The sequence below is a fragment of the Marmota marmota genome, unplaced genomic scaffold, assembly GCF_001458135.2.
Source record: "Marmota marmota marmota unplaced genomic scaffold, marMar, whole genome shotgun sequence".
NCBI classification, from domain to species: domain Eukaryota; kingdom Metazoa; phylum Chordata; class Mammalia; order Rodentia; family Sciuridae; genus Marmota; species Marmota marmota.
The window spans coordinates 4,515,853-4,539,811 of NW_026000261.1; the positions used below are offsets into that span (position 1 = coordinate 4,515,853).

Below are 23,959 nucleotides of genomic sequence, written 5' to 3' on the forward strand. Positions count from 1 at the left end.
GCGTGCAGGCAGCCGACAGTCGCTGAGTCGCGCGGGCGGCGGCTGGCGGGTCTGGACCTCTGCGCTGCATGGCGGAGATTCACTCGTCTAGCGCAGACTGTCACCTCCAAAAATCCTTCCAATTCCCGGCCGGTCTCTCTTTAGTGGAATTTTGCTAGGAGTTTCTCAGCAGGTCGAATCTAAGCGTATCCATGCGTCTCTCTGATCCCGTTGTTGAGGAGGTACTGAAAGCGCTGCCTCCCCTCTCGCCGCCATGTTCCTGACCCCGTATCTGCCACTTTCTATACCATTCAGTTTTCACACTTTGTCTAACAATATTCTTTATAGACTGAATTTGGGGGAAAATTGCACATATTGGTTGAAATTAGTTGTTTGGGTTATCCCTGTTTTTCATGAATAATGGTGTACTCAGACATATTAAAGTGATTTATTTAATATTCAGTGAAATAATCTGTTTTAAAAATATTTCAGAGAAGAGCAACCTGCTTACAAGTAATGAAGAATACCCTTCTTTTGGCATCAGTACATACAGTCTTTTGGGAATCAGCCTTTACTACATGTTAGAATCTTTAACAAGTTGAATGAGAGTTTAAAAAATGTACAAATGCACATGGAATCCACGTTTTATAGCTTATTTTATTTTAATGATTGCTTAGTCTTCCAGAAGTATATATCTTCTATTATCAAATTTCTTCAAGAAAGGAGTACATCATCCAATCATGCAAATCATATAGCTGATAGCAAAGCTCATCAAATTTCATATTTTAAATAGGTAGATCTGATGTCAACCTGAGTGTAGTAATTCAAGCAAGAAAATTAATACAGAAACAAATGCATAATGTTCAGGTTGTGTCCTACTTTGCAATGTGGATTTAATCCTACAAAATAACTTCTAGTTTTCCTCCATTTAAGTATTAGTGGTTCCACAACGGCTGAATGTTCTCTCTGATAAGCGGATGCTGATCCATAATGGGGAGATGTTCATGGGGAGAATGGAGGAACTTTGAATTGGGTAAGGGGGAGGGGCATGGGGGCAGGAAAGATGGTGAAATGAGATAGACATCATTACCTTAGGTACATGTATGATTGCACATATAGTGTGACACTACATTGTATTCAACCATAGAAATGTAAAGTTGTGCTGCAATTGTGTACAATGAATCAGAATGCATTCTGCTGTCATGTATAACTAATTAGAAAAAAATTAAAAATTTAAAAATGCTAAAAAAATAAGAAATAAAATACATTATTGAGAAAGAACTAAAAAAAGTATTAGTGATTCCAGACTCATGAAATTATTACTATTTATGCTAGCCTAATAATGCCATTTGAAGGAACCACCTTCATGGATTTGTTTCCAAGTTTACTTAGATTTTTCTGAAATGTCAAAATAAGTTGTGTATGTGAAATGCAAATAACTTCAGTATTTTTTAATGAGACATTAAATTTATTGATAGACTGTTACTCTCCTCTCTCTGATATGTCAAAGGTAGGGAAAGATGCCACATTTAGACATTAGTCTTGGGAATATCCTGACCATCACTCATCAGATCAAGATGCTGAGATTGTTAAAATATTTAAACTATTTCTTACTCTTACTAGAATATTGTGGAGCAGAAGTCTAGTTTGTGTCTATACAAGAAAGTTATATTTCTCATATTTGGCTGAAAAACACAGAATTTCTGCCTAAAAAGAGTTCTTTAGTTTTCTATGTTCTTTTAATTAATTAATGAGTTTGAGCACATACTCTTAGGAAATATAGATTAACATAAAATGTTAATATAACAAAATAGTAATACATTATGTTAATAACATAAAATGGTAATATAAAAGGTAGAATAAAATATTTTACTAAAATGAATATATATTCATCCTTGCTAATAAAAAATATTTGTTCCATCCATTTTCCACATGAAATTGTCAAAAGTTTTTTTTTTTTTGGTACCAGGGATTGAACTCAGAGGCACACTCAATCACTGAGGCACATCCCCAGCCCTGTTTTGTGTTTATTTAGAGACAGGGTCTCACTAAGTTGCTTAGCACCTTGCTATTTCTGAGGCCTGCTTTGAACTCACAATCCTCTCAGCCTCCCAGGCCACTGGGATTACAGGTGTGTGCCACCATGCCTGGATGTCAAAAGTTTTAAGCACTGAAAAATATCTATCTCTGTCCACTGTTAATGGGAAGGGAAATTAGCATAGCTTTTGTGGAAGTCAGTTTTGCAATGTAGATTGTGAATTTGAAAGCATCCAAAATCTTTAACTTAAGAAATCTGCTTCTAAGAATTTTTTTATTAAGAATAGCATGGTACTCAAAGATTTATATACAAGGATGTATACACTGTGAAGGTGCAATAATCACAACTATGTGGTAATGGCAAAAGAATAGACATAGGTCAATGGAACATAATTGGGGAGCTCATAAATATACATACACATCATCAACTAATCTTCCACAAAGAGTGAAAGAAATGCAATGGAGCAAGGACAGTCTTTTCAATAGATGTTTCTGGACCAATTATATGTCTGCATCAAAAAATAAATACATAGAATTAGACATAAAACTTACACCCTGGGCATGTGTTTTGGCTCAGTGGTGGAGTGCATGCCTAGCATGTGTGAGGCACTAGTTTTGATCCCCCGTACCACATAAAAATAAATATATAAAAGTAAGATTAAAAAAAAACCTTATACCCTTCACAAAAATTTCAAAATGGATCAAAGATCTAAATGTAAAATACAAAGCAGCAAATCTCCTAGGAAGATAATATAGGAGAAAATGTGATTGGGTTTGGGTTTGGCAATGGATTTTTAGATACAACATCACAAGCACAATTCATAGAAGAAAGAATCGATAAACTGGAATTCATTATAATTAAAATTTTATGCTCTGTAAAAGACATCATCAAGAGAATTAAAAGACAAGGCACAGACTGGAAGAAAATGTTTGCAAATGACATCTGATAAAAATGACTCTTACTCAAAAAATATATTAAAATAACCTCTTAAAACTCAATAATAAAAACAAATAACCCATTTATTTAAAAAAGCCCAAAGTCCTTAACAGACTGTATACCAAAGAAGATATATAGTTGACAAATAAGTATATGAAAAGAATGTTCTACACCATGTACATGTTATCAGGGAAATACAGATTAAAATGTCATACCACTACCTACCTATTAAGAATGGCCAAAATCCAAAATACTAACACCACCAAATGCTGTTAAAGATGTGGAGTAACAGGAACTCACACTTACTGTTGATGGGGATGCCAAATGGTCCAGTCACTTTGGTTGACATTTTGGCGGTATCTTACAAAACTAAACATACACTTAACACACTACCTAGTAATAAGAGTTCCTGGTATTTACCCAAAGGAATTGAAAACTTGTATCTATACAAAACCTGTACACGTATGTTTATAGCAGTTATTCATAATTGCCAAAACTTGGATGTAACCAAGATGTCCTTCAGTGAGTGAATGGATAAATAAACTGGCAAATCCAGGCAGTGGAATATTATTCAGTGCAAAAAAGAAATGAACTATTTAAGCCATAGAAAACATACGGTAAATGTAAATGTATATAACTGAGTAAAAGAAGCCAATCTAAAAGTGCTAAATACTGTATAATTCTCCCTATATGACAGTCTAGAAGATGTTCAACTATGGCAATGGTAAAGTGTTCAGTGGTTGCCAGGGTTTGGGGAAAGAATGAGTGCATAGACAAAGAAAAAAGGATGGTGAAATTTAGGGTGGTGGAATTACTTTGCATGATATTGTAATGATGAATACATGTCATTATATATTTATTCAAAACCAATAGAATGTGCAATAGCCAGAGTAAACTGCAATATAAACTATAGACTCTTGGTGATAGTTATGTGTCAATGTAGATTCATCAATAGAAACATATTTATTGGCATTGAACCCATGATTGCTCCACCACTGAGCTATATCCTCAGTCCTTTTTGTTTTATTTTGAGGCAGGGTCTTGCTAAGTTGTCCAGGCCTCTAAATTGTGATCCTTCTGCAGTAACCTCCCCAACTTCTGGGATTAGAGGCATATGCTGATCTTCCTTTTTTATGTAGATCCAAGTTTCTGAAATATGTCATTTTATTCTTTCTGAATAATTTCTACTGACATTCCTTGCAAAACAGATTTTTTTTTGCACTTTGAACATGATATACATAGGTGTAGATTTTTTTTTCCATATGTATTCTAGTTGGTGTTTGTAAAGCTTCCTAGATCTGTGCTTTGGTGTCTGTCACTGATTTGGGAAAAGTACCAGACATTTTTGCTTCAAATATTCTTTTGTTCCTTTCCTTTGTTTCTTTCTCTTCTGGTATCCCTGTTATATATCTGTAAAAGTTTTCTTATTTTCTTTCAGTTTGGGGATGGTATGTTCCTTTTTTCCATTTTATTTTAGTTTTTGAGCTTTCTGTTGGCATTTCTTTAATGTTCCAATCATTTATTCCCATTTTCCAGTCTGTAATGATCCTGTCAAAGGCATTGTTTGTTTTTGGTTACAATATCTTTAATTTCTCCAATTTCCTTTTGATTCTTTCTTAGAATTTTCAACTGTTTTCATTACTCTTATATTATTGCATATTGTACACTTTTCTACTAAAATCCTTGTCATATTAATTCTAATTATTTTTAAAGATATTTTTTGCAGTAGCGGGGATTGAATGAAAACATAATTATTTTAAAATCCTGGCTTGATCATTCCAAAATATCTGCTATATCTGAATTTGGTTCTGGTGCTTGATTTGTTTGAAAATCAAGTCCTCAGACTCTGTTTTTGGGCTTTTAGTATGTTTGTAATTTTTGATTGAAAGTTGGACATGATGTATTGGGTAAAAGAAACTGAGGGAATAGGCCTTTAGCATGACATTTTTTTATTAGGGTCACTAGAAGTTAGGCTCTGTTTACTATTTGCAGTAGTAATGATGTAAAACAGGCTAAAATGTGTTTTGCCCTCTTCTTTTTCTCCTTTATTGTCTTTGGAATCCTTAGGTTCTGAAGAAAATGGAAATAAAACTTTGAAAAGTAAATTTCAACCTTTGGCTAGTTGGAAAGATTTATAGAACGTCTTTAAACCAATAAGTGATATGGAGCATTTATCTCAGTATTGTTTTCATTTGATTATTAGTGAGGTTGAATATTTGTTCATATTTATCCTTTGTTTTCATTTCTTATTCCATAAATTGCCAGTTCATGTTCTTAAATAGTTTTTCTATTGAATTTATTGTTCTTTTATTGATTTGAATGATTAAAAATGTTCTAATACTACCTTGTTTATTATTTATTGAAAATATCTTCTCCCAGTTTCTTGTCTATGTGTCTTTTCTTAACTATTTTGATTTCCATAATCAGAGAAATGTATTCTAGAGTGAGGGAAAGCAATATGTTTGCTACAAGAAGAGTATTGGTTTATTTTGACCTTGTTTCATGAAAATTAAGAGATGGAAGAGGATGGGGTTAGAGGATAAACTGCTTGATTTGGAAATTCAGTTTACCAATCAGTTGTCAATTATTTACATTTACTGGCCACAGTGTGCTAGGCCGTGTGGTGGATAGAGAGTAAAGAATGAATGTTGCCTACTTTTGAGGACTATGATGAAGAAATAAACCATGAAACATAAAACAAGTAACATGGTATATGAGCTCAAGTGTGCTATGCTACAAAGCTGTGGCTGCCCAAATTTCAATTCCAACAAAGGGAAGTGTGTGGTTTGAGTTAATTGGGAGTTGTTCATACAAAAGGGGGTCTATAAGCTGAATGGGAGCAGGGACTATCTATAAAAATTTTTGCTCTTTGTTTTGTCCCTAGCACTTAGCACAGTGCTTGACAAACAGTAAATGCTCAAATACTTGTTTAATGATTGGATGATGTTAGCATGTGTGGTCAAGGCCATTTACAGAGACCTAACACAAATTGTGTAATCCACTGCTTCTACACTATCACTAAGCAGCTTTTAGAATGTTCTGATACATCCACATTGCAGACATTAACTTGCATTCCCAAAGCAAGGGGAACATTAACTTTAAAAAAAATGGACACACAACATGCTACCTTTTCTTACCTTTATATCAGAACAGTAGTTAAGATTTAAGACTCAGACAAATCTTGGTTTGAGTCTCCTTTCAGTTACTGATAATATGCTTCTTGATTATCCTCATCTATAAAAGAAAGACTATTGGTAGTATTTACTTTATGGGTCATTGCAAGAATTCAATCAAACACCAAGCCAGTAGTACGGTTCTATTGATATTTGGTATGCTTTTTCTCCTGATGTATGTTTATTAAAATGGATGGAATATATGATTGATTTTAGATTTTGTGACTTGGTTCATGTTTACTAACAAGTATTTTCTCTATCTCCTTTCTCACAGATTCAGAGACATATTGTGTGTTTCAAGACAAGAAGTACAGAGTGGGTGAGAAATGGCATCCTTACCTGGAACCTTATGGTTTGGTTTACTGTGTGAACTGCATCTGCTCAGAGGTACAATCCCATATGACTCAAAATTTCCCAGTTTGTTCTTTAGCAATGCTCAGATGGCCAGACAGTATAGGTGATAAAGGCTTAAACCAAATGAAGAAAGAGCCAGGAGCAGTGTTGCCTGCTTGGAAGGCTGAAGCAGGATGCCTCAGCATATTAGTGAGGCCCTAAGTAACTTACTGTCAGATTTTTCAAAAACGGGGCTGGGATTGTAGCTCAGTGGTAAAGTACCCCTGAGTTCAATCCCTAGTTTCCCCCCCCCCCAAAAAAAAAAGAAAGGAAGAAAGAAAAGAAAAAGGAAAAAGAAATGAAGCAGATTGCAAGGAAAAAAAATCTGTTTTTTTTCCTGTACTGCTTTTTGGCTTGATTTGTATGGGATCTCTGAATAATTGCTATAGACAGGTATCTATGGTCTTTTAGACTAATGATATAGAGCATGGTGGTAGAAAGCAGAAGAGCTTATATTAGGATAAAGCTCAATATAATCTCTGGATTATAAGACATAATATTTTTTGGAAACTATTTCCAAGCCTTGCCTTAAGAGAGGAGATTAGGACAGATTATATACTGGTTCATTGGGAGAGTATATTTTATGTAGTCTCAGCTAATAACTTTAATTAAGACTGAGGCTGAGGTACCTTGGCCTGTATCTTGTGAAGATTAGAATTCTCTTGCCCTGGCCTTGGCTTCTATCACATCACTTAAACAGGCATTTGGAAAGTTTAAATGCCATCTTTGTAATAAATTAAGCAGGTAGTTTCACCTTCTTTCCATGGTCTTTACTCAAGATCACAGCCACGGTCTATCTTCCTGAATAAGCTTCTATCATTGTAGTAGGCCAGGGATTTTCAGTGTCTGCACTTTTGACATTTATGGATAGATATTTTGTGGCGGGGTCTGTCATATGCATTGTAGGATGTTTAGCAGCACCTCTGCTGTGGATCCACTTAATGTCAGTAGCGCAAATCCCAGTTGTGATAACCAAAAAAGTCTCAGACATAGTCAAATTTCCTGGGGAGTAAAATCACCCTTGGGGGAGGACTTGTGCATGAAGCAAATTAGGAAAGGAAGCTTTGCACTAGATCTTAAGGATTGAGAATTTTGATCATATGGAAAAAAAAATTCAAGACCGTTCTCTTACTGTCTTACTTGAGGACTTGTTTAAGGAATGAAATTCCTCCCACTTGCCGAGCTAGAGCAGGAACACTCACATGGAAGCTTGGCATTTTTTTTCTTCCATTTAACAGAAATTCGGGTTTTCCAAGCCTAGTCCTTTCACCCATTTAAACAATTTTTTTTTAATTTTTAATTTTTTAAAATTTTAATGTTTTATATGACAACAGAATGTATTCCAATTCATATTACACATATAGAGCACAATTTTCATATCTCTGGTTGTACACTAAACAATTTTAAGCATGCAGAAACCTGACCTTCAAGTAATATTAGGAGATATTAGAAGCAATGGGTTCTAGATTTAAGACAAATAAAGTTTCTGACCCTGGCTCTGCCACTAGTGAGCCATGTTGTTTCGAACAAGTTACCTAACTTCTCTGAGATTCCCTCAGCTTCCTCTTCTTTAAAATAAGATAATGATATTACCTATTTCATGAGGCTGTGGCAAGGATTAAAATCACTAATTCATTTAAATCACTTAAAGCAACGTTCGGTCATGATAAACGTCTAAGAAACAATAACTGCTGTTGCCATCACCGTCATCATAATTATCATTGTAGTTATTATTATTATTATTAAACGGTTAACCCTAGAACACAATTCAGTACACAGCATTAAGGATCAGTTTAGATCTCACCTGGAAAGTGTGCCTTTGGTGTGCTTTGGTGATCTCACCTCCAGATGATATGACCAGTCTCTGAGAAGTGTGGTGCATAAGAAGCTTCTGTGGTGTTTCCAAATGTAACGTTCCAAGAATTTATTGTAGAAAGCACATAATAAAGGAAAATAGGTTGTGGTAAAGTGATTACAATTTGTATAAAAGAAGCCTGCCCTTTTAAATGGATAGGGCATGTATTAAATAGAGTACCTGGGGACTGATTAACTGCCTGGTTTGTCATAATTTTATCAGATTCTTGACCCAACACATTGGAGATAGACAGCTAACCCTTGGGGGCCAAGGCTTTGATGTCTGCAAGGCAGTGAAAATGTTAATAGGATCCCAATGCCAGAAGCTGATGCACTAGGCATCTTCTCTCCATGCTCTTCACTACCCTTTTCTCTACAACAGCCTTACAGATACAAGTAGCCCTTGCTTCAAATGAATTATGGATGGGAAGTGTAAATGTGAAATGTATTTTGAAAGTCTTTCTTTGTTCTAGCAATGGCTGAGAGCTGTCGGAGTTTGGGATCATGTAATTGTAAGTCAGGCGGAGACCCAGTTGCCCCACCCAGGCATAATAGATAATCAGCTCAATTCCTAACTCTAGCTTGTTCTCAGAAAACATTCTGGCTGCAAAGGGAAATGAGAATTGTCACTCTGCCTACTGGACCAAGGCAGGCTTACATAGAATCCAAAATCCATGTGTTAGGGATACTTTCTTGCCCAGGGGAGGGTAACAACTCGAGGGACCCATTGCTCATCATTCTTTCCCTTAAATGGCATTGGATAGGTGATTATGAAATCAGAGTGGGATCTTAGAAAAGACATGCAGCTAGAGAATTAGGGAAGGGTAGAAATGCCCAGAGCCAGACCAGAAGAAGCTTCCCACAATTAATGGTAGTCTTTGAAAACTGGAGCAGTAGTGATCCAGCCTTAGAAAAACATGCCAGTAAGCTATCAACCAACCCAGAAGAGGTGCTAGTGATGAGAAAGGAAAGAAAATGCTGATTGCATTCAGCTTCTTGGGAATGTTATTCATTGTCTGGGTGAGTCCCTGCATGACTGTTTTCCAAACTGGCATGATCCCACTGACCTTTGAAAGATATTTATTCTTTCTTGGTGCCTCCTTCTTTCAGAATGGGAATGTGCTTTGCAGCCGAGTCAGATGTCCAAATCTTCATTGCCTCTCTCCTGTGCATATCCCTCATCTGTGCTGCCCTCGCTGTCCAGGTAAACCAATTTGCTTCTTCTGTTCCCATCTGTGGTTCTCCTTCCTCCCTCTTCACCCAGTTCAACCCATCTACCCTAAGTTCCCCAGAAGGGAAACTGCCAGACAGAAATAACAGTAGGACACTTTTAGGCAGCCCAAACTGGCCCCTAAATACTGTTTATAGCCCAAGCGGGACACATTCTAAGCTCTAATAAGTTATTGGGTACCCAGTAACAAATTTTTATTGGGCTTTTAATCATTTGAAGGGGGATATCAACTGGGGGAAGGGAATCGTGGCTCAGAGATTTTCTGTCATAAACAGCCTCTTCCTGCCATGGGCAGCAGGCACCAGGGGAGTTGCAGCATTGCAGCAATTAGTGCTGGAATTGCATCCAAGCATAGCTTCGAAATGATGAGGGGCTGTTCATAAGGAGCTGAGCCAGTGAGGTTTATGACAGTATAAAGCTGCCTGCCTGTTGAATAGTCACCTCCTCCACATTGCATGGTTATTAAGTACACGCTGTTAAGAGCAACTCTGGGGGGAGCCAGGCAGAGACTTTTTTCACAAGACCATTAGGACCACTACTTTCATGATTTGTGGTTAGGGTGTTTTTCTGAGGCAGGGACTCCATCAATGACACTGTTCATGTCTGACTGGAGCCTGGTTCCCACACCAAAGGCGTGGAAGCATGGAAAGATTCAGAGAATGTCTGTGCTCCCAACAGCAGTCCTAGGAAAGCTATGTGACAGTCTTCGGATCTGTGAAGTAGAAGCCTTGTCATCCTGTAAGTCAATTCTGTTTCCCTCTAGGACAAAAGTTCTTGATTCTGGGTTCTTGGGTGGACTTTAAGGAGTCAGAGAATGCTTTAAAATTGTTGGCAGTTTTGGTGTAACTATGTACAGATGAAAATTCTTTTAGAGATGATCGATCCATAGCTTTATTGGTATCCCTAGTTTGGCATTGTTATTGCTATTTCTTTATAAATTATACTTTTCTGCATCAGTGAATACACTCTGATGAACACAGGCAATTCTTCCCCTGATGGGAAAGATCTTACCAGGTCACAGGTTTATCCTTCTGAGTATTGGTGATAATAGTACATGCTTCAAGATATGAGAGATTGATTTGGCATATGATGAATCAGAAAACTGTTTTTTGGAATAAATTCCTACATGAGGCTTACTATTTTTGTATATGATTATTTGTTTCTGCTTAAGCTGGATTACAAGGGTGTGATATATGAGAGGCTCTGGTAAATGGGAGTAATATTTCTGATAAAATGGCTATTCTGGGGTTGTTATTTTTTTTAACCTTCCATGCAACCTGTCAACTTGCTTTATAAAAGCTTTCTTTCCTAGAATTCTCCAAAAGTGGTCTAATACTATAGGAAACTATCTAAACCACTATGGCATGGCCATGACACAGAACCTAGTAAAGCATAAACTAGAGTATGGCTGTCACCTACCCCAATTGCCTGGGAAGCAGATGGTAGGAAGCAAGTATTGAGAAATAAAGGAAAGTATAGGCCAGCAATTATTTGAAGCAAAAAAAAAAATGTTCAAAGAACTGAGCATATAAATGTTTATAGCAGTGCAATTCACAATAGCCAAGTTATGGAACTAGCCTATGTGCCTGTAAATAGATGAATGGATAAAGAATATGTGGTATATATATACATAATGAAGTTTTACTCAGCCATAAGGAAGAATGAAATTATGAGATTTACAGGAAAATGAGTGAAAATGGAGAACATCATGCTAAGTGAAATAAACCAGACTCAGAACGTCTAAGGTTGAATGTTTTCTTTCATATATAGAAGCTAGGGAGAAATGGGAAATAAAAAGGGGGATACTATGAAAATAGACGGGAGAACAATACAGTAAGGGAAGAGAATCAGGAGGAGAGAAGGGTAGGAATTATGGGATTAAATTGGTCAAATTATGCTATGTGCATGTATAAAAACATCATGATGTGGGCTGGGGCTATAGCTCAGTGGTACAGTGCTTGCCTAGCATGTGTGAGGCACTGGGTTCTATCCTTAGCACCACATAAAAATAAATAAATAAAATAAAGGCATAAACAAACAAAAACACATCATGATGAATCCCATTATTGTGTATAGTTGTATTGCTCAATAAAAACCATAAAAATTGAGGTCCTAAATCCCAGAGGACAGGAAATGGAAAGAATTGAACATCATTTTCTTTTAAGACTTAAAAATCTCATTTTACAGAGTATAGAAACAAGCTTTCCTTTTTGTTTTCCTTCTTGCTCTTGCAGCTCACTTCCTTGTCAGTTCATTGTACTTCTTATTAACTATGCAAGATCTTTCTAAGGATAATAGTGCTAAAGTTCTGTAATCCTTATATGCAAAAATGTCTTGAGTTTTGAATGATAATCGGGCATGTTCATTTTCCCTCAGTACTTTGAAGATATTAGTAAATGATTTGTTGACTTCTTTTGTTTGTTAATAAAAGTCTACTATTCGATTATACTTTTTGGTAGGTCTTTTTGTTTTCTTTGTCTAGCTTTTCATATTTTCTCTTTTTTCTTTCTTTGTTGCACATGGTGAGATGTGTAGATATGTGATTTATGTTTGTTTAGCCAGCTCTGCATATGATGTTTTTCAGTCAAAGTACTTAATTTCCTCTTCAATTTGCCGTCATTATTTTGGTAAACATTCCCTTTTCACTTTCTATCTTTTTTTCTTATTCTCAAAGTTTTATTTTATGCTTTGTATCTCATTTAATTTGTCTTCTATGTCTCTTAATAGTTCCTTTATTTTTCTGTCTCGGTATACTTAATGTTATTACTTCAACTCTATACTCCAATTCATGTATTTTTTCATGTATACTATTTAGTTCATCTATTGGGTTTTTCTGTTTATTTTATATTCAATAAATATATTTTTCTCCACATTTACAAATTATTTTAAAAATATCTACTAGTTGTTCTTCTGTAATTCCACATTATTTTGGGGATCTTATTTTTTTTTTATTTCTTCATAGTATTTTAAATGCATTTAAAGTGTACTTCATATCATTCTAATATCTTTATTTATTTAGATGTAAATTCTGAACCTTTTTGTGTTTCTTGGAAACCCTTCTTAGTTCTGAATTTTTTCTTAATTTTCTAGTTTTTGTTTAAAAGCTCATATCTCTGGGAGTTGTGTCTTGCATAAGCACTTCCTTCTTTCTAGAATTGTTGTTTCTGACTTTGTGGCTCACTTAGCTCTAAACCAGGTTATGTATTAGTGTCCCAGCTTGTGTTCCTCATACCTAGGTGATCTGTTTCCACCTGTTTTCTTGTGCAGTGCTACTCGCTAATAACGAAGATCTTGGACTGGTACCTCAGGTACAACTGCCTACTTTGGACAATCAGTGTGCTTTAGGATACAACTTTGGGTGGGCAGAACTATGTCAACCCCTTATTACATATGAGAAGTGTGACCCTGTTACCCAGCTACATAAGTCAGCTTTCTATCATGGTGATAAAATACTGAGAAAATCAACTTAGAAGAGGAAAGGTTTATTTTATTAGTTTACAGTCTCATTTCAGTTCATGGCTGGCTGACCCTTTTGCCTTTGAGTAAGTGGTTAGTCTGTATATCATGGTGGGGAACACATGCTGGAGGAAACATTTCACCTCGTAGCAGCTAGGAAGCAGAAAGAGAGAGAGAAAAAGAGAAAGTGTGAGAGAAAGGGGCTGGGATCCCAATATTTCCTTTCAAGAGCACTCCCCCAGTGACCTAACTTCTTTCCACTAGGCCTCACCTCCTGAAGGTTTCACCACCTCCCAATAATGCCATATAATGATGAGTAAGCCTTGGACACATGGGCCTTTGGGGAACATTCAAGATCTAAGCCCTCATACCACTTTCACGTAGGAAGCCTCTTGCAGGCTGTAGTTCACTGGAGCTGTTTAGAACCAACTATCTGTATGTAGCCTCAACTGCCTTTTGACCCCCTTTAACTACTGATCTTTCTTTCTACCTATATTTTATTCCACAAAGAGTTTCATTTTGTTTCTGTAATTTTTCAGTTTTAAAGTTTCATTCATTTTTCAACTTCTCACATCATTGCTCTTCTCTGTTTGGAAAAGATTTCTCATGTACTATCGTTGCCATGTTGAACCAGAATGCAACTAATCTTTCTATTAAAGATAAAACAAAATCAAGTGGGTTTAAATCATAGCACAGAAGAATGGAGTTTGATAAAGGAAGGCCTTTGGGCTACAGTTGTTAAATTCTGAAATAAATGACTAGAGTATTTTACTCTCTTTACTATTTCTAGAAATAAAATGTACCCACCCATCTGAGATAGACTTGGCACAGCCCTGATTTGAGCTAGGGCAATGGATGTGATGACTCTCTGTATTCCTTCCACCCCAGTGAATATTAGGCATGAAGAAACTCATGCCTTCAGGGCCACAGAAATGTTTGGTCAAAGGAAGGGGCTCTCATTTTCTGTCTTAATCTAATAGAAGACACTGTGAAAAATGTCCTCACTTAAAAAAGGAGTATTTAAAGCCAAGATGATGAACAAATTTTCTGTCCAAAAGAGAAAACCAGTTAGTGACATACATAAGGCACTACTTTTATGTACAGTCCTATATCAGCAGTATGATATGGAGGAACATTATCTAGATAGTGACAAACTTGATGGGGGAGTCCTACTTGCCATGTTTAGGCAGGAATTTTTCCATTGGAAAAGATGGAGGAGCTGTCTATTTCCATTTTTTCTCTGTTTCTCAGAGTTCTGACTTTTTAAACTCCTTACCCTTGAATTATCTAAGCATCTCACCTGTGTTTGAGGTTTTTCTCCTGCAGCTCTGGTTAAACCATGGCAATCAGAGTATACAGACTACTTTTCCAGAGTTTCCAGAGAGAAATATATACTCATTTCCATGAACAGCAAATGAATTTTTTTTCAGCATAACTTGTCCAAGTCTCTGTGGCAGAGGTCAAGTCTTGGTCACATACCACAGGGCTCTACCGGGCCCAAAGAAGTTGGTGCTACATGGAGGCTGTAACGTTTTAAATGGAAAAGTCACAATGTGCTTGTATGAATATGCCACAATGAATCCCAGTTTGATATATAATTATTATGAACCATTCAATACACATTTTAAAAAAAAACTGCACAAGTCATGAAGATCATTAAATTCATCCTGATCTCTTAGTAGGACTCTGTTTGGTCCCTGATAATTAGAAACACGTAGGAATGAAATTCCCTATCTTTTGGTGGAATGAAGTGGTATAAAGAGAGGAACTACAGAAAAACAGCACAACTTCATTCCTTTTGTTTTTTACATAATTTTATCACCAAAGAGACTTTTATACTGACCAGGAGCTTAAATAATAATATTATCTAAGGGTTTTTTATGGTCATTCCACTTAGAATTTGTGATTCAGAATTAATAAATTTGGGTTCCCTTGGAGGGATTCCAGCATTCCTGGGTTATTAAAGAGCTGTTATAAAATTGCCAAAATAACTGATTTGATCTGGTTACCAGAGACCTAATCCACAATGTTTCCTTTTGGTTAGGTGTGAAAAAGTTTGGCTCTGTCATATAGTTTTAATAGGGATAGTGACAGTGTGGTTTTGCCAAGAGAGGCACCTGGGGTGAGCCCAGGCTTCTAAATTCCAACAATGCGCCATGTTCCCATAAGGGAAAGGCTGGGAGCCCTAAGTCATTTCTCTTTCAGTAGTATTTGGGTTGAGTGAGCTATCAAACATAGGCATTACTGCCACAGTGCAATATGCATTTCAGAAAACCCTCACATTCTGCAAAATTATACACTGAAAAATAACAGGACTTAAGGAAAAAACAAGATTGGAGAAAACCACTCAAAACTTAGGAAAGTTTGTAACCAGAGTACTAAAAAACAACTATACTAATAAAATAGTAGGATGGTTTGAAAAGAGCTTACTTGTATAATAAATAAAAGAATATAGGAAATATAGACTTCACCTTTTAAAATAGTGACATTGGATGGAAGCAAAGGAATATAAGAAAGGATTAAGGCTGATGATTTATAGAGACAAGAGAAAAATTCACCAATATACAGGAGAATCATGTAATATATACTTAAAAGATAGCATGCTGTCAAACTGAACCAAGAAAAAGAATGTAGTAGAGTGAATGGGAATATAATAGAGTGTTTACTGTATCTCTTTATGCTTCCTGATTTCAATTGAGTTTAGTGTACTTGGCATTTAGCTACTGTTACTTGGTAATGCAGAATAATCGTTTGCTGAGAAATATTATGTATGAACATAGGCAATTTCTCTCTTAACCTTGTCCTCTTATTTAAAACAAATATAAACATTTTTACATTGTACAAATTCATTATATAGCAGAAACGGACTACATAAGTTGAGGTAGATAGATGTTTTAATTCACGTGACCATTCTGTATCTATTCTTTGGGCTTTCTGCTCTGACCTTAAAGATTTTGTTCCCCTTTCTTCCCATCTCATACATTTATTTATATAAGAAGGGGAATCTAGGTTTATGGTGTGTCTGTGAGTTCCTGTATTATAGTAATCGAGGAGAGAGACTTTTTTTGCTTCTTCAAGTTTCTTTTTTCAAAGGGCAAAAGTTCAAGAGGGGGTTTATTTTTTTTAATTTTGGTAAAGTGCACATAACATAAAATTTATCATTTAAAAGTGTACAATTCAGTGGCATTAAGAACATTTATGATATTGTGCAACCATCACCACTAATTTAGTTCCTGAAATTTTTCACCACTCCAAAAGGAAACCCAGTACACATTACACAGTCCCTTCTCATCCCCCTCACTCCAGCTCCTGGCATCCACTAATCTATTTTCTCTCCTTGTAGATTTTTCTCTTTTATATTTCATACAAATGGAATCATCAGTAGGCAGTCTTTGGCTTCTGGCTCCTTTCACTTAGCATAATGGTTTCAAGGCTCTCATCCATGCTGTAGCACATGCCAGTACTCCTTTCCTTTTTATGGCTGAATAATATTCTACTGCATGGTTAGATCACTTGTTTATCCATTCATCAGTTGGTGGTTATTTGGGTTGTTTCCACTTTTTGGCTACTGTGAATTATGCTGTTATGAACATTTGGGTATGTATTTTTGTGTGGCATGTGTTTTCAATTCTGGGTATATAACTAAGAGTGAGGTTTCTGTGCCATTTGGTAATTCTATGTTTTACTGATTAAACAATTTCTCCCCAATTTTAAGACCATCCCATCTTCTTTTGGTTCATCTCTTTGATGGCTGATTGCAATTGTCATGGCTTTTAAAATAGTGACATTTTTGCTACTGATTTGCTAATGTTGTCATTATCCATGTCCAATGGCCCTTCAGTTTCTTCTCTCTTCTTTTGTTCTCTATTGAATTCTGTATTCACTTGCTTCTAGGATTATATTTAAAGGTCAATTACTTTTAAACAACAACAGTCAAATAGACTATTATTTTTAGTAAGGTGACTACCCTAGCTTTAGTATGCAAAACGGTCAGATGCCATTTCTTTGCCTGCAAAAGATTACACTTTTCTAAAAAAAGTATTTTCTGGAATCCCAAGCTAATCAAAAGCTTAAGGATCCTGGAATATTGGTGTTTAGATAGCAGAGGCTTTACTCTATTACAGTCATTATGCTGTTATTATCATTGTTCTTAAACTGATTATTGAGGGTTGCCAAAGAAGATGTTCACTGTTGATCACTATACCCTCCATATCTATACTGACTGCTTTGTTAAACTGCTTTAACTGTCTTTATACCTTATTTCTATTTTTTCTTCTACACTTAGTCCTTGGACATTTTTCAGAGTATGAAGGGTTAAAACCTTTTCCAAAGAAGTGGCAATTAACTTGCCTCCTGCAAGGTGAGATCATCTTTGCCTATATAACTTGATTTCATTGAAAGAATGTGATTTACTAGGGAATGAGATTGATCAAATTATGTCATGTGCATGTATAAGTATGGCATAATGAATTTCACTATTATGTATAATTATAATACACCAATAAAAATGAATGAAGAAAAATGATTTCCTGTTAGCATGCTAAAGTCCTGTGTCACATAAAAACAAAGGATTTTGGGAAAAAATGTAATTTTCCATTATGATAGAGCAAAACTGTTTGCTTTCTCTATTTCTTTCAGTGGATATTAACCAACATTGGTCCCTCAAGAAGGTGCAGAGGTGGCACTTCCTGAGGGATATCAAGAGGCCTCCATTTGTCCTGAATAAATCTTCCACTTGCTTTCTATACAAGAGAAACATCTATTTTTATAATTACTTTTCAGGGTTTAGACAGTATTTCCCAAAGTTTGCTTTCAGGAACATAATTTTATGGAATAGTATTAGGGTTTACTAGGGAAAATATTTATATGGTCAGATAAATTTGAGTTTCTGAATTAGAGAAACTTAAAAAGGTTTCTTTTAATGCAGGACTTTTCAGAGCCTTTAATTTATTATTACACAGTATGAATCTACTAGAGAAGTATGTATGATGCAGTGTTCTTCAAATTTATTCAGCCATAGGGCTCATTTTTAAAGAATATTTATTTCTTAGTTGTAGTTGGACACAATACCCTTATTCATTTATTTTTATGTGATGCTGAGGATCCTACTCAGGGCCTTGCACGTGCTAGGAGAGTGCTCTACTGCTGAGCCACAATCCCAGCCCTAGGAGTCATTTTTAATAGAGCACTTTGTAGGATAAGTGTTCCTTAGTGTGTTTTAGGAAGTGTTAGATTATGCCATTCTATTCCCAAAAGTTATTTTTGTTATAGCAATAAGCTATTGGTACATACTTCATTACAGATGTTCATTTGGGAAGCATATCACTTTTGCACAAGACTTGAAGCTAGTGTTACTTAAATTCTAACATGATCAAAGGTAACCTTAGGTAAATTTGGTAAAATGCTAACTCCCAGCCTCTGTGCTAGAAATTCTGCTTCTGTTGATCTGTAGTGAGTACCATGCATTTAAAACACCACATTCATTCTAATCACTTACACTGGAGAATATACTACAATAATAGGGCCCAGGAAAGGCTTTGAGAATGGAGGTCAGGACATGTGAGAGAGCATTCCTGGGCAATACCTTGGAATAGAGGGCCCTGTGAATTCTGCAAAGGGCTATGGAAAACATGACAATGCTGTTTCTGTTATAATGGGGAGCATAGGCACCCTGGAAACACATTTTGCTTGTGTGGCATTTCCCCAGGACCAACCCCGTAGTAGCATGTACATAGTGTGCCATCTGGTCTGCCTCCTCTTCTTTCCCAGGGATCCCATCCAAAGCCTTTCTCTTCTGCCATTTTGCACATTCACAGCCCCTGGCTGTCATGTCCAGAAGCAGGACCCTCCATGGGGAGCTCCCCCTTCTACCCCACCCATTGTTCATGACTTGTTGGCAAGAAATGAATGGCATTTCTCGGAATTAGCCCAGGAATTTCTGCTGATAAACAAATGAAACTCTCAAAGGGAAAAGCAATCAACATAGTTTGAAATAAAATCAGTGTTTTCAGCTTAGTCTGTTTCCAAAGAGTCACATCTAGGGTATTTTAAGGAAAGGATTATGAAAATGTCCTATAGTGGGTTTTCATCCTAGTTGCAGGGCTTACCCTTGAACCAGGGCCTGATTTCTACGTGAGTAAGCAGAGGAGATGATTATTACCTTGATTTCCTGTGACCTGTGATTCCAAGACCCATTGAGCCATCAGATCAGCCTCATCTCCAGTTCTCTTCCAAGTTGCCTGACACCTGCAATTGTCATTATTACAGTTTCACCCTTTTCATGTAAGCTTTGCTTCTTGATACATTCATGTGTCTACCTTTGGAAGTGGCAACTTAACTCTCTAATCATTTTAACTTAATCTAAACACTGGATTTAGAAAGCAGAATTTGATTGCAGAGAGAGGAGGTGGGTATTGGAGAAAAAAGTCCTGAAGCTGCTAGATGGATTTGGGTAACTGGAAGAGTTATGGAGGAGCAGGGAGTCAAAGGAAGAAACTAGAGCATCAGGCTCTCCCTTCTCTACAGTCCTGCGGGGCACCAAGCTTCTCCCCAATGTTAAGGATAAATTTTTTATTCGTGGCAGAGGACATAGTTGTTTCTAGGATGAGTTACCAGCTTTCAAGTTTTTTACTTTGGGGTTATTAATTTAAAACCAATATGTTCTTGAAGTAACCAAATATCTTTGCTATCTGTTGTCTAGAGCCAAAGGGTTTCACTTCTGGATTTTGGATGGAAAATAACTATAACCCAAAAGGTTTGCCAGATTATTTGTAGCCACTAAGATAAATAACAGTCTTTATTGAATGATTTTGTCTGATTTTTGTATTTAGATTTTTACACCATCAGCTGTTCCCTAAAAGTGACTTTAGAAACTGGCAGACTTAGGGTGTCAGTTATTGAAATGTGTTCCAAAATCTACCTCCTCACAGGACTCCATTTTTGGCCATCCAAGTATTAAATTTTATAAATGTCTTGATGTGTTTGTTGTCTCTTGTGTTTGCCCCATACATGCTAAGAACCAGAGAATGGAAAGTAGTTTAGCAATGTACATGTGGCTGCTTATAAGGAGTTTTCTAGGGTTGTACTCCTACAATTATAGAGAGGCTATAAATAAAACATATGTACTGTATCCTTTAAGATACATCAAAGTTGCATTCAGGAGGGGTAGGAAGAGGTTTGGTTGGATTTTAGTTTAATTGAGAAGAAAAGGAGCAGAGATTTTCAAAATACGTGACGATACAATAATTATCTCTGCAAGTTTTGTTTTATTTCCTTTAATAAATTCAATAAGCTTTGATTTATCCAAATTCACAGGATCAGGCTCTCAGGGATCTAAGGCCAAATCAGAGCCCATACTCACCGTTGTGTGGTTTATGGGTGTATTCACTTCTTATTTTAATAGAAGAGAAATGATATTTAAGGAAAGAACAGAGGAAACATGCTTTATTTCCCCCTTACTTTATTGTGTTTCCCTTATTAATTTCCTTCCTTCCTACATTTTATTCACTTTTCAAAAAATATTTTATCAGATAAAAGATACACAACATAAAATTAGCTATGTAAGCCACTATATAGTTCAGTGACATCAAGTACATTCATATTCTTGTAAAACTACCAACAACCTCTTTAGAACTTTTTCGTCTTCTCAAATTGAAACCCTCTGCCCATTAAACACAAACTGCCAACTTTTCCCCTTCCACACCTTCTGACAACCACCAGTCAATTTTCCATCTCTGTAAATTTGACTAGTCTAAGTATGTCATAGAAGTGGAATCATATAGTACTTAACCTTTTGTGACTGACTTATGTCATGTAGCACAGTCATCAAGGTTCATCCACGCTATGTTTCTTTCTTTTTTAAATGGGGAAGAAATATTAGAAGACACCTGGGAGGAGGTTGATAATACAGATGAGGAAGTGAAGTCAGGAGGCAAGCAAAAGGGTCTCAGTGGAATCTCGAAACTATTGGTTTTCAGTGCTCCTTTCATAGAATGAAGAGACCACACTGTCTCTGACAATGGCAGATATGGCAAACAGGAAATAGTATTAATGACTGTATAAGATATTAAGTTTTGAAAGGCAAACATATTTCTTATTAATGTATGTCAGAGAGTATCATTTCTTAGGAGCTGATTACCATCAACTTTTGCCATTTATTTTTGGAGGAATCCATAATGGTATAAATGCATCCCAGTTTCCCTTATATGGAGAAGTACACTTCTAAAAGGGCCTCTCTGGAGATTGCTTCATGAGGGAATTCATGTCTGGAGCCATTCAATATGATTCTATTATAGAAAGATTATTAAAGGATTAGAGTATAAATCCATGAGGCAATGTTGAAGGAAATCTGTAATTACTGACCCTGGTGAAAGAAAGGGAGGACTTCAGTGAGCTTCAGAAAAATAAATGGCTTCTCTTTCCATCTCCAAAAGGGGTTGATGTGGTGTATTCATTTATTATTGTAATTTATTTGTTTATTTTAATAGAATAGAAATTAGCTTCAGTATAAGAATGTTATTCCCAAAGAGGTACTTCTAGGCATGAATAAGGGGAGCAAGAGTCATCTGAAAGTTAGCATATTACAGCTCTAGCTTAATGCTGAGTAAAAGCAAGACACACAAAATCTACAAATGCATGCATTTCGACTCAACTAATAAAAAATTCAAAACAGGTAAAACTAAACTATATTGTTTGAGGATGTACATAAATAAGACTACATAAGACTACAAATGTACATAAGACTACAATGAGAAGCAAGGAAATGTTTAGCACACTAATCAATATGGTGGTGACCTCCAGTGGGGTAGGAAGGTTTCTGGGGTGCTGCCAATGTGCTCTCTGCATCTACAAGGTGGTCACATGGTGTTTGCATTATAATCATCAGTTCAACTGCACATTCATGTTGAAAACATTTTCCAGCATAGAATCCTTTCAATGGTGTTACAGTTTCACTTTTTTGAGATAGTTATGATTAGAAGCAAAGGTGATCCAAAGACCTTATCAAATCCCACTATTATGTATAATTAAAATATGGAAATAAAAATTAAAAATATGAAAAAGATGACCTTGAAAAATTGTGACCAAGCATAAGTTTCTTTACACGTATTTGACTGCATGTGAGGTAGTTGTTTATATAGTTTTGGTCTTCCTGGTGTTTGGTTTTGTCTTTTTATTTTATTTTTTTGTACAAAGCAGAGCAGTACCAAAGTCTACAGAATGGTGTGCCCTCTGTCCTCTAGATGGGCCCTTGAAATTAGTAAGAAGGCACGTGAGTCATTTGAGGCATTTGATCTCGAAGCTGCCGAGTGCATAGTAAGTTGGCAAGTAGATGAAACCATCTAGCTCTAAGCTTAGATCACTGACCAGAGTGCCCATGTATTTCCAAGAAGTCAGGCAGATCAGGCCACCTTTAGAAAAGAGAGGGGAACTCTGATCCTTTCAGGTATGTATGCCCTCTTCCAGGTAAGGGTGGACTGTGCTATCATGGATTGAGAAAGATATGAGGCCAGAAAAGAAATTCTTCAGTTTACTGTGGTATGTTCACAGATTAGATTTTTTTGTACCAACTAGTAAATTGAGTGATAATTTTTACCTTCTCCTAAGGTTTACATTGACAGTGAACAAAAATGTTGATGTGGGAAATTGCTTTGAAAAGTAGGTAAATGAAAGCAAGATGATGTTCATTACTGAAAAGAAGGGAATTTAAATCCCATACCCAGATTACATTTGGGCATATCTATACTATGGTCAAAGCTGGAACCTTGGCATTTTGATACACATTCCCAGGGGTGCCACCAATAGAAACCCCATAACCAAACACTGAACATGGGTCTCCAGTTTAAGGAAAAAGATGTGGAAGGTCCAAAGGAAAGTGTGACAAGTTTAATGACTGTTACACAGAAGGCATAAATAAATGGCATCACTTCTGCCTTGCCTTTCTATTTTCCTGTAAGTTCTCAGAGGTGCCTAATGAACATACTACACAACAATGCTAACCTTCTTTTCAAAGCTGAGAAATCCCTTAGCAGAAACATGGGGTAATGCTGAGAATGCACTCAGAGACAAGGCAAAAAGTCCTTGAACTGATTGGAAAACTTGAAGTTTTTAAAAAATTTTAATTTTTTTTTGACTAGGCACGACCCATCCTTCTTCCAAATCATAAAAATAGGGAGCAGGATTGTTTGCTCTGTGTTGTTACATGCTGATTAGGCTGCCATGATTCCTGTTTGCTGACCAGGACTATTTTGGTCCCTACTTACTAATTTTTGCTCTGGTCAGAGGCCATCTTCTAGCACCTCTTGTAGGAGCACAGCATGATCCTACTATAAGGGGCCTTTTAGACCAATGAGATCAGGGAAAAGAGCCACTGATGTGGTGCCACTTCCAAACCAAAGAGGATCATCTCCATACACACATACACAATACTTCTCCCAGAGTTTTGGAATTGTTTTTGTTGTCACAGTGATATAGTGGGGAATGTCATTGACATTTAGTGGGTAGCAGCTAAAGATGTTAAGTGTTCCACAATGAGTAGGAACACAATGCAGTATAGAATTGTCCCACACAAAATTCCAGTGGTAACCCTATTGAGAAACACTGGACAGCAGCCTTACCCAGAGACATTCAGTGAAGGCAGTCCACACCTAACCTTGATTTGGTGATGGCAGTTTATCCATTCATTTATTCATCCACGTCATATACATTTACGAAATACAAACTTTGGATCAGATTATTCATATCTATATCTATATCTATCTATATATTTATATCTATATATCTATATATATATATACCTATATGTCTATATCTATATCTATCTACCTATGTGTGTGTATATATATATATATATAGTCTCTGCCTCAAGAGCTCATAGTGTAGTGGGGGTAACAGGCATAACAA

The 23,959-nt window shown here is 36.2% G+C and overlaps 1 protein-coding gene across 4 annotated transcripts in view; it reads left to right on the top strand.

Annotated features, from left to right (window-relative positions):
• Chrdl1 (chordin like 1) overlaps nt 1-23,959 on the top strand; it is a 110,400-nt gene that overhangs the window by 17,478 nt on the left and 68,963 nt on the right. For all 4 annotated transcript variants that reach the window (XM_048796851.1, XM_048796852.1, XM_048796850.1 and 1 more), the window contains exons 3-4: nt 6,401-6,513; nt 9,484-9,577. In XM_048796851.1, coding sequence (XP_048652808.1) covers nt 6,401-6,513; nt 9,484-9,577 — 207 coding nt within the window. The remainder of the gene's footprint in view (nt 1-6,400; nt 6,514-9,483; nt 9,578-23,959) is intronic.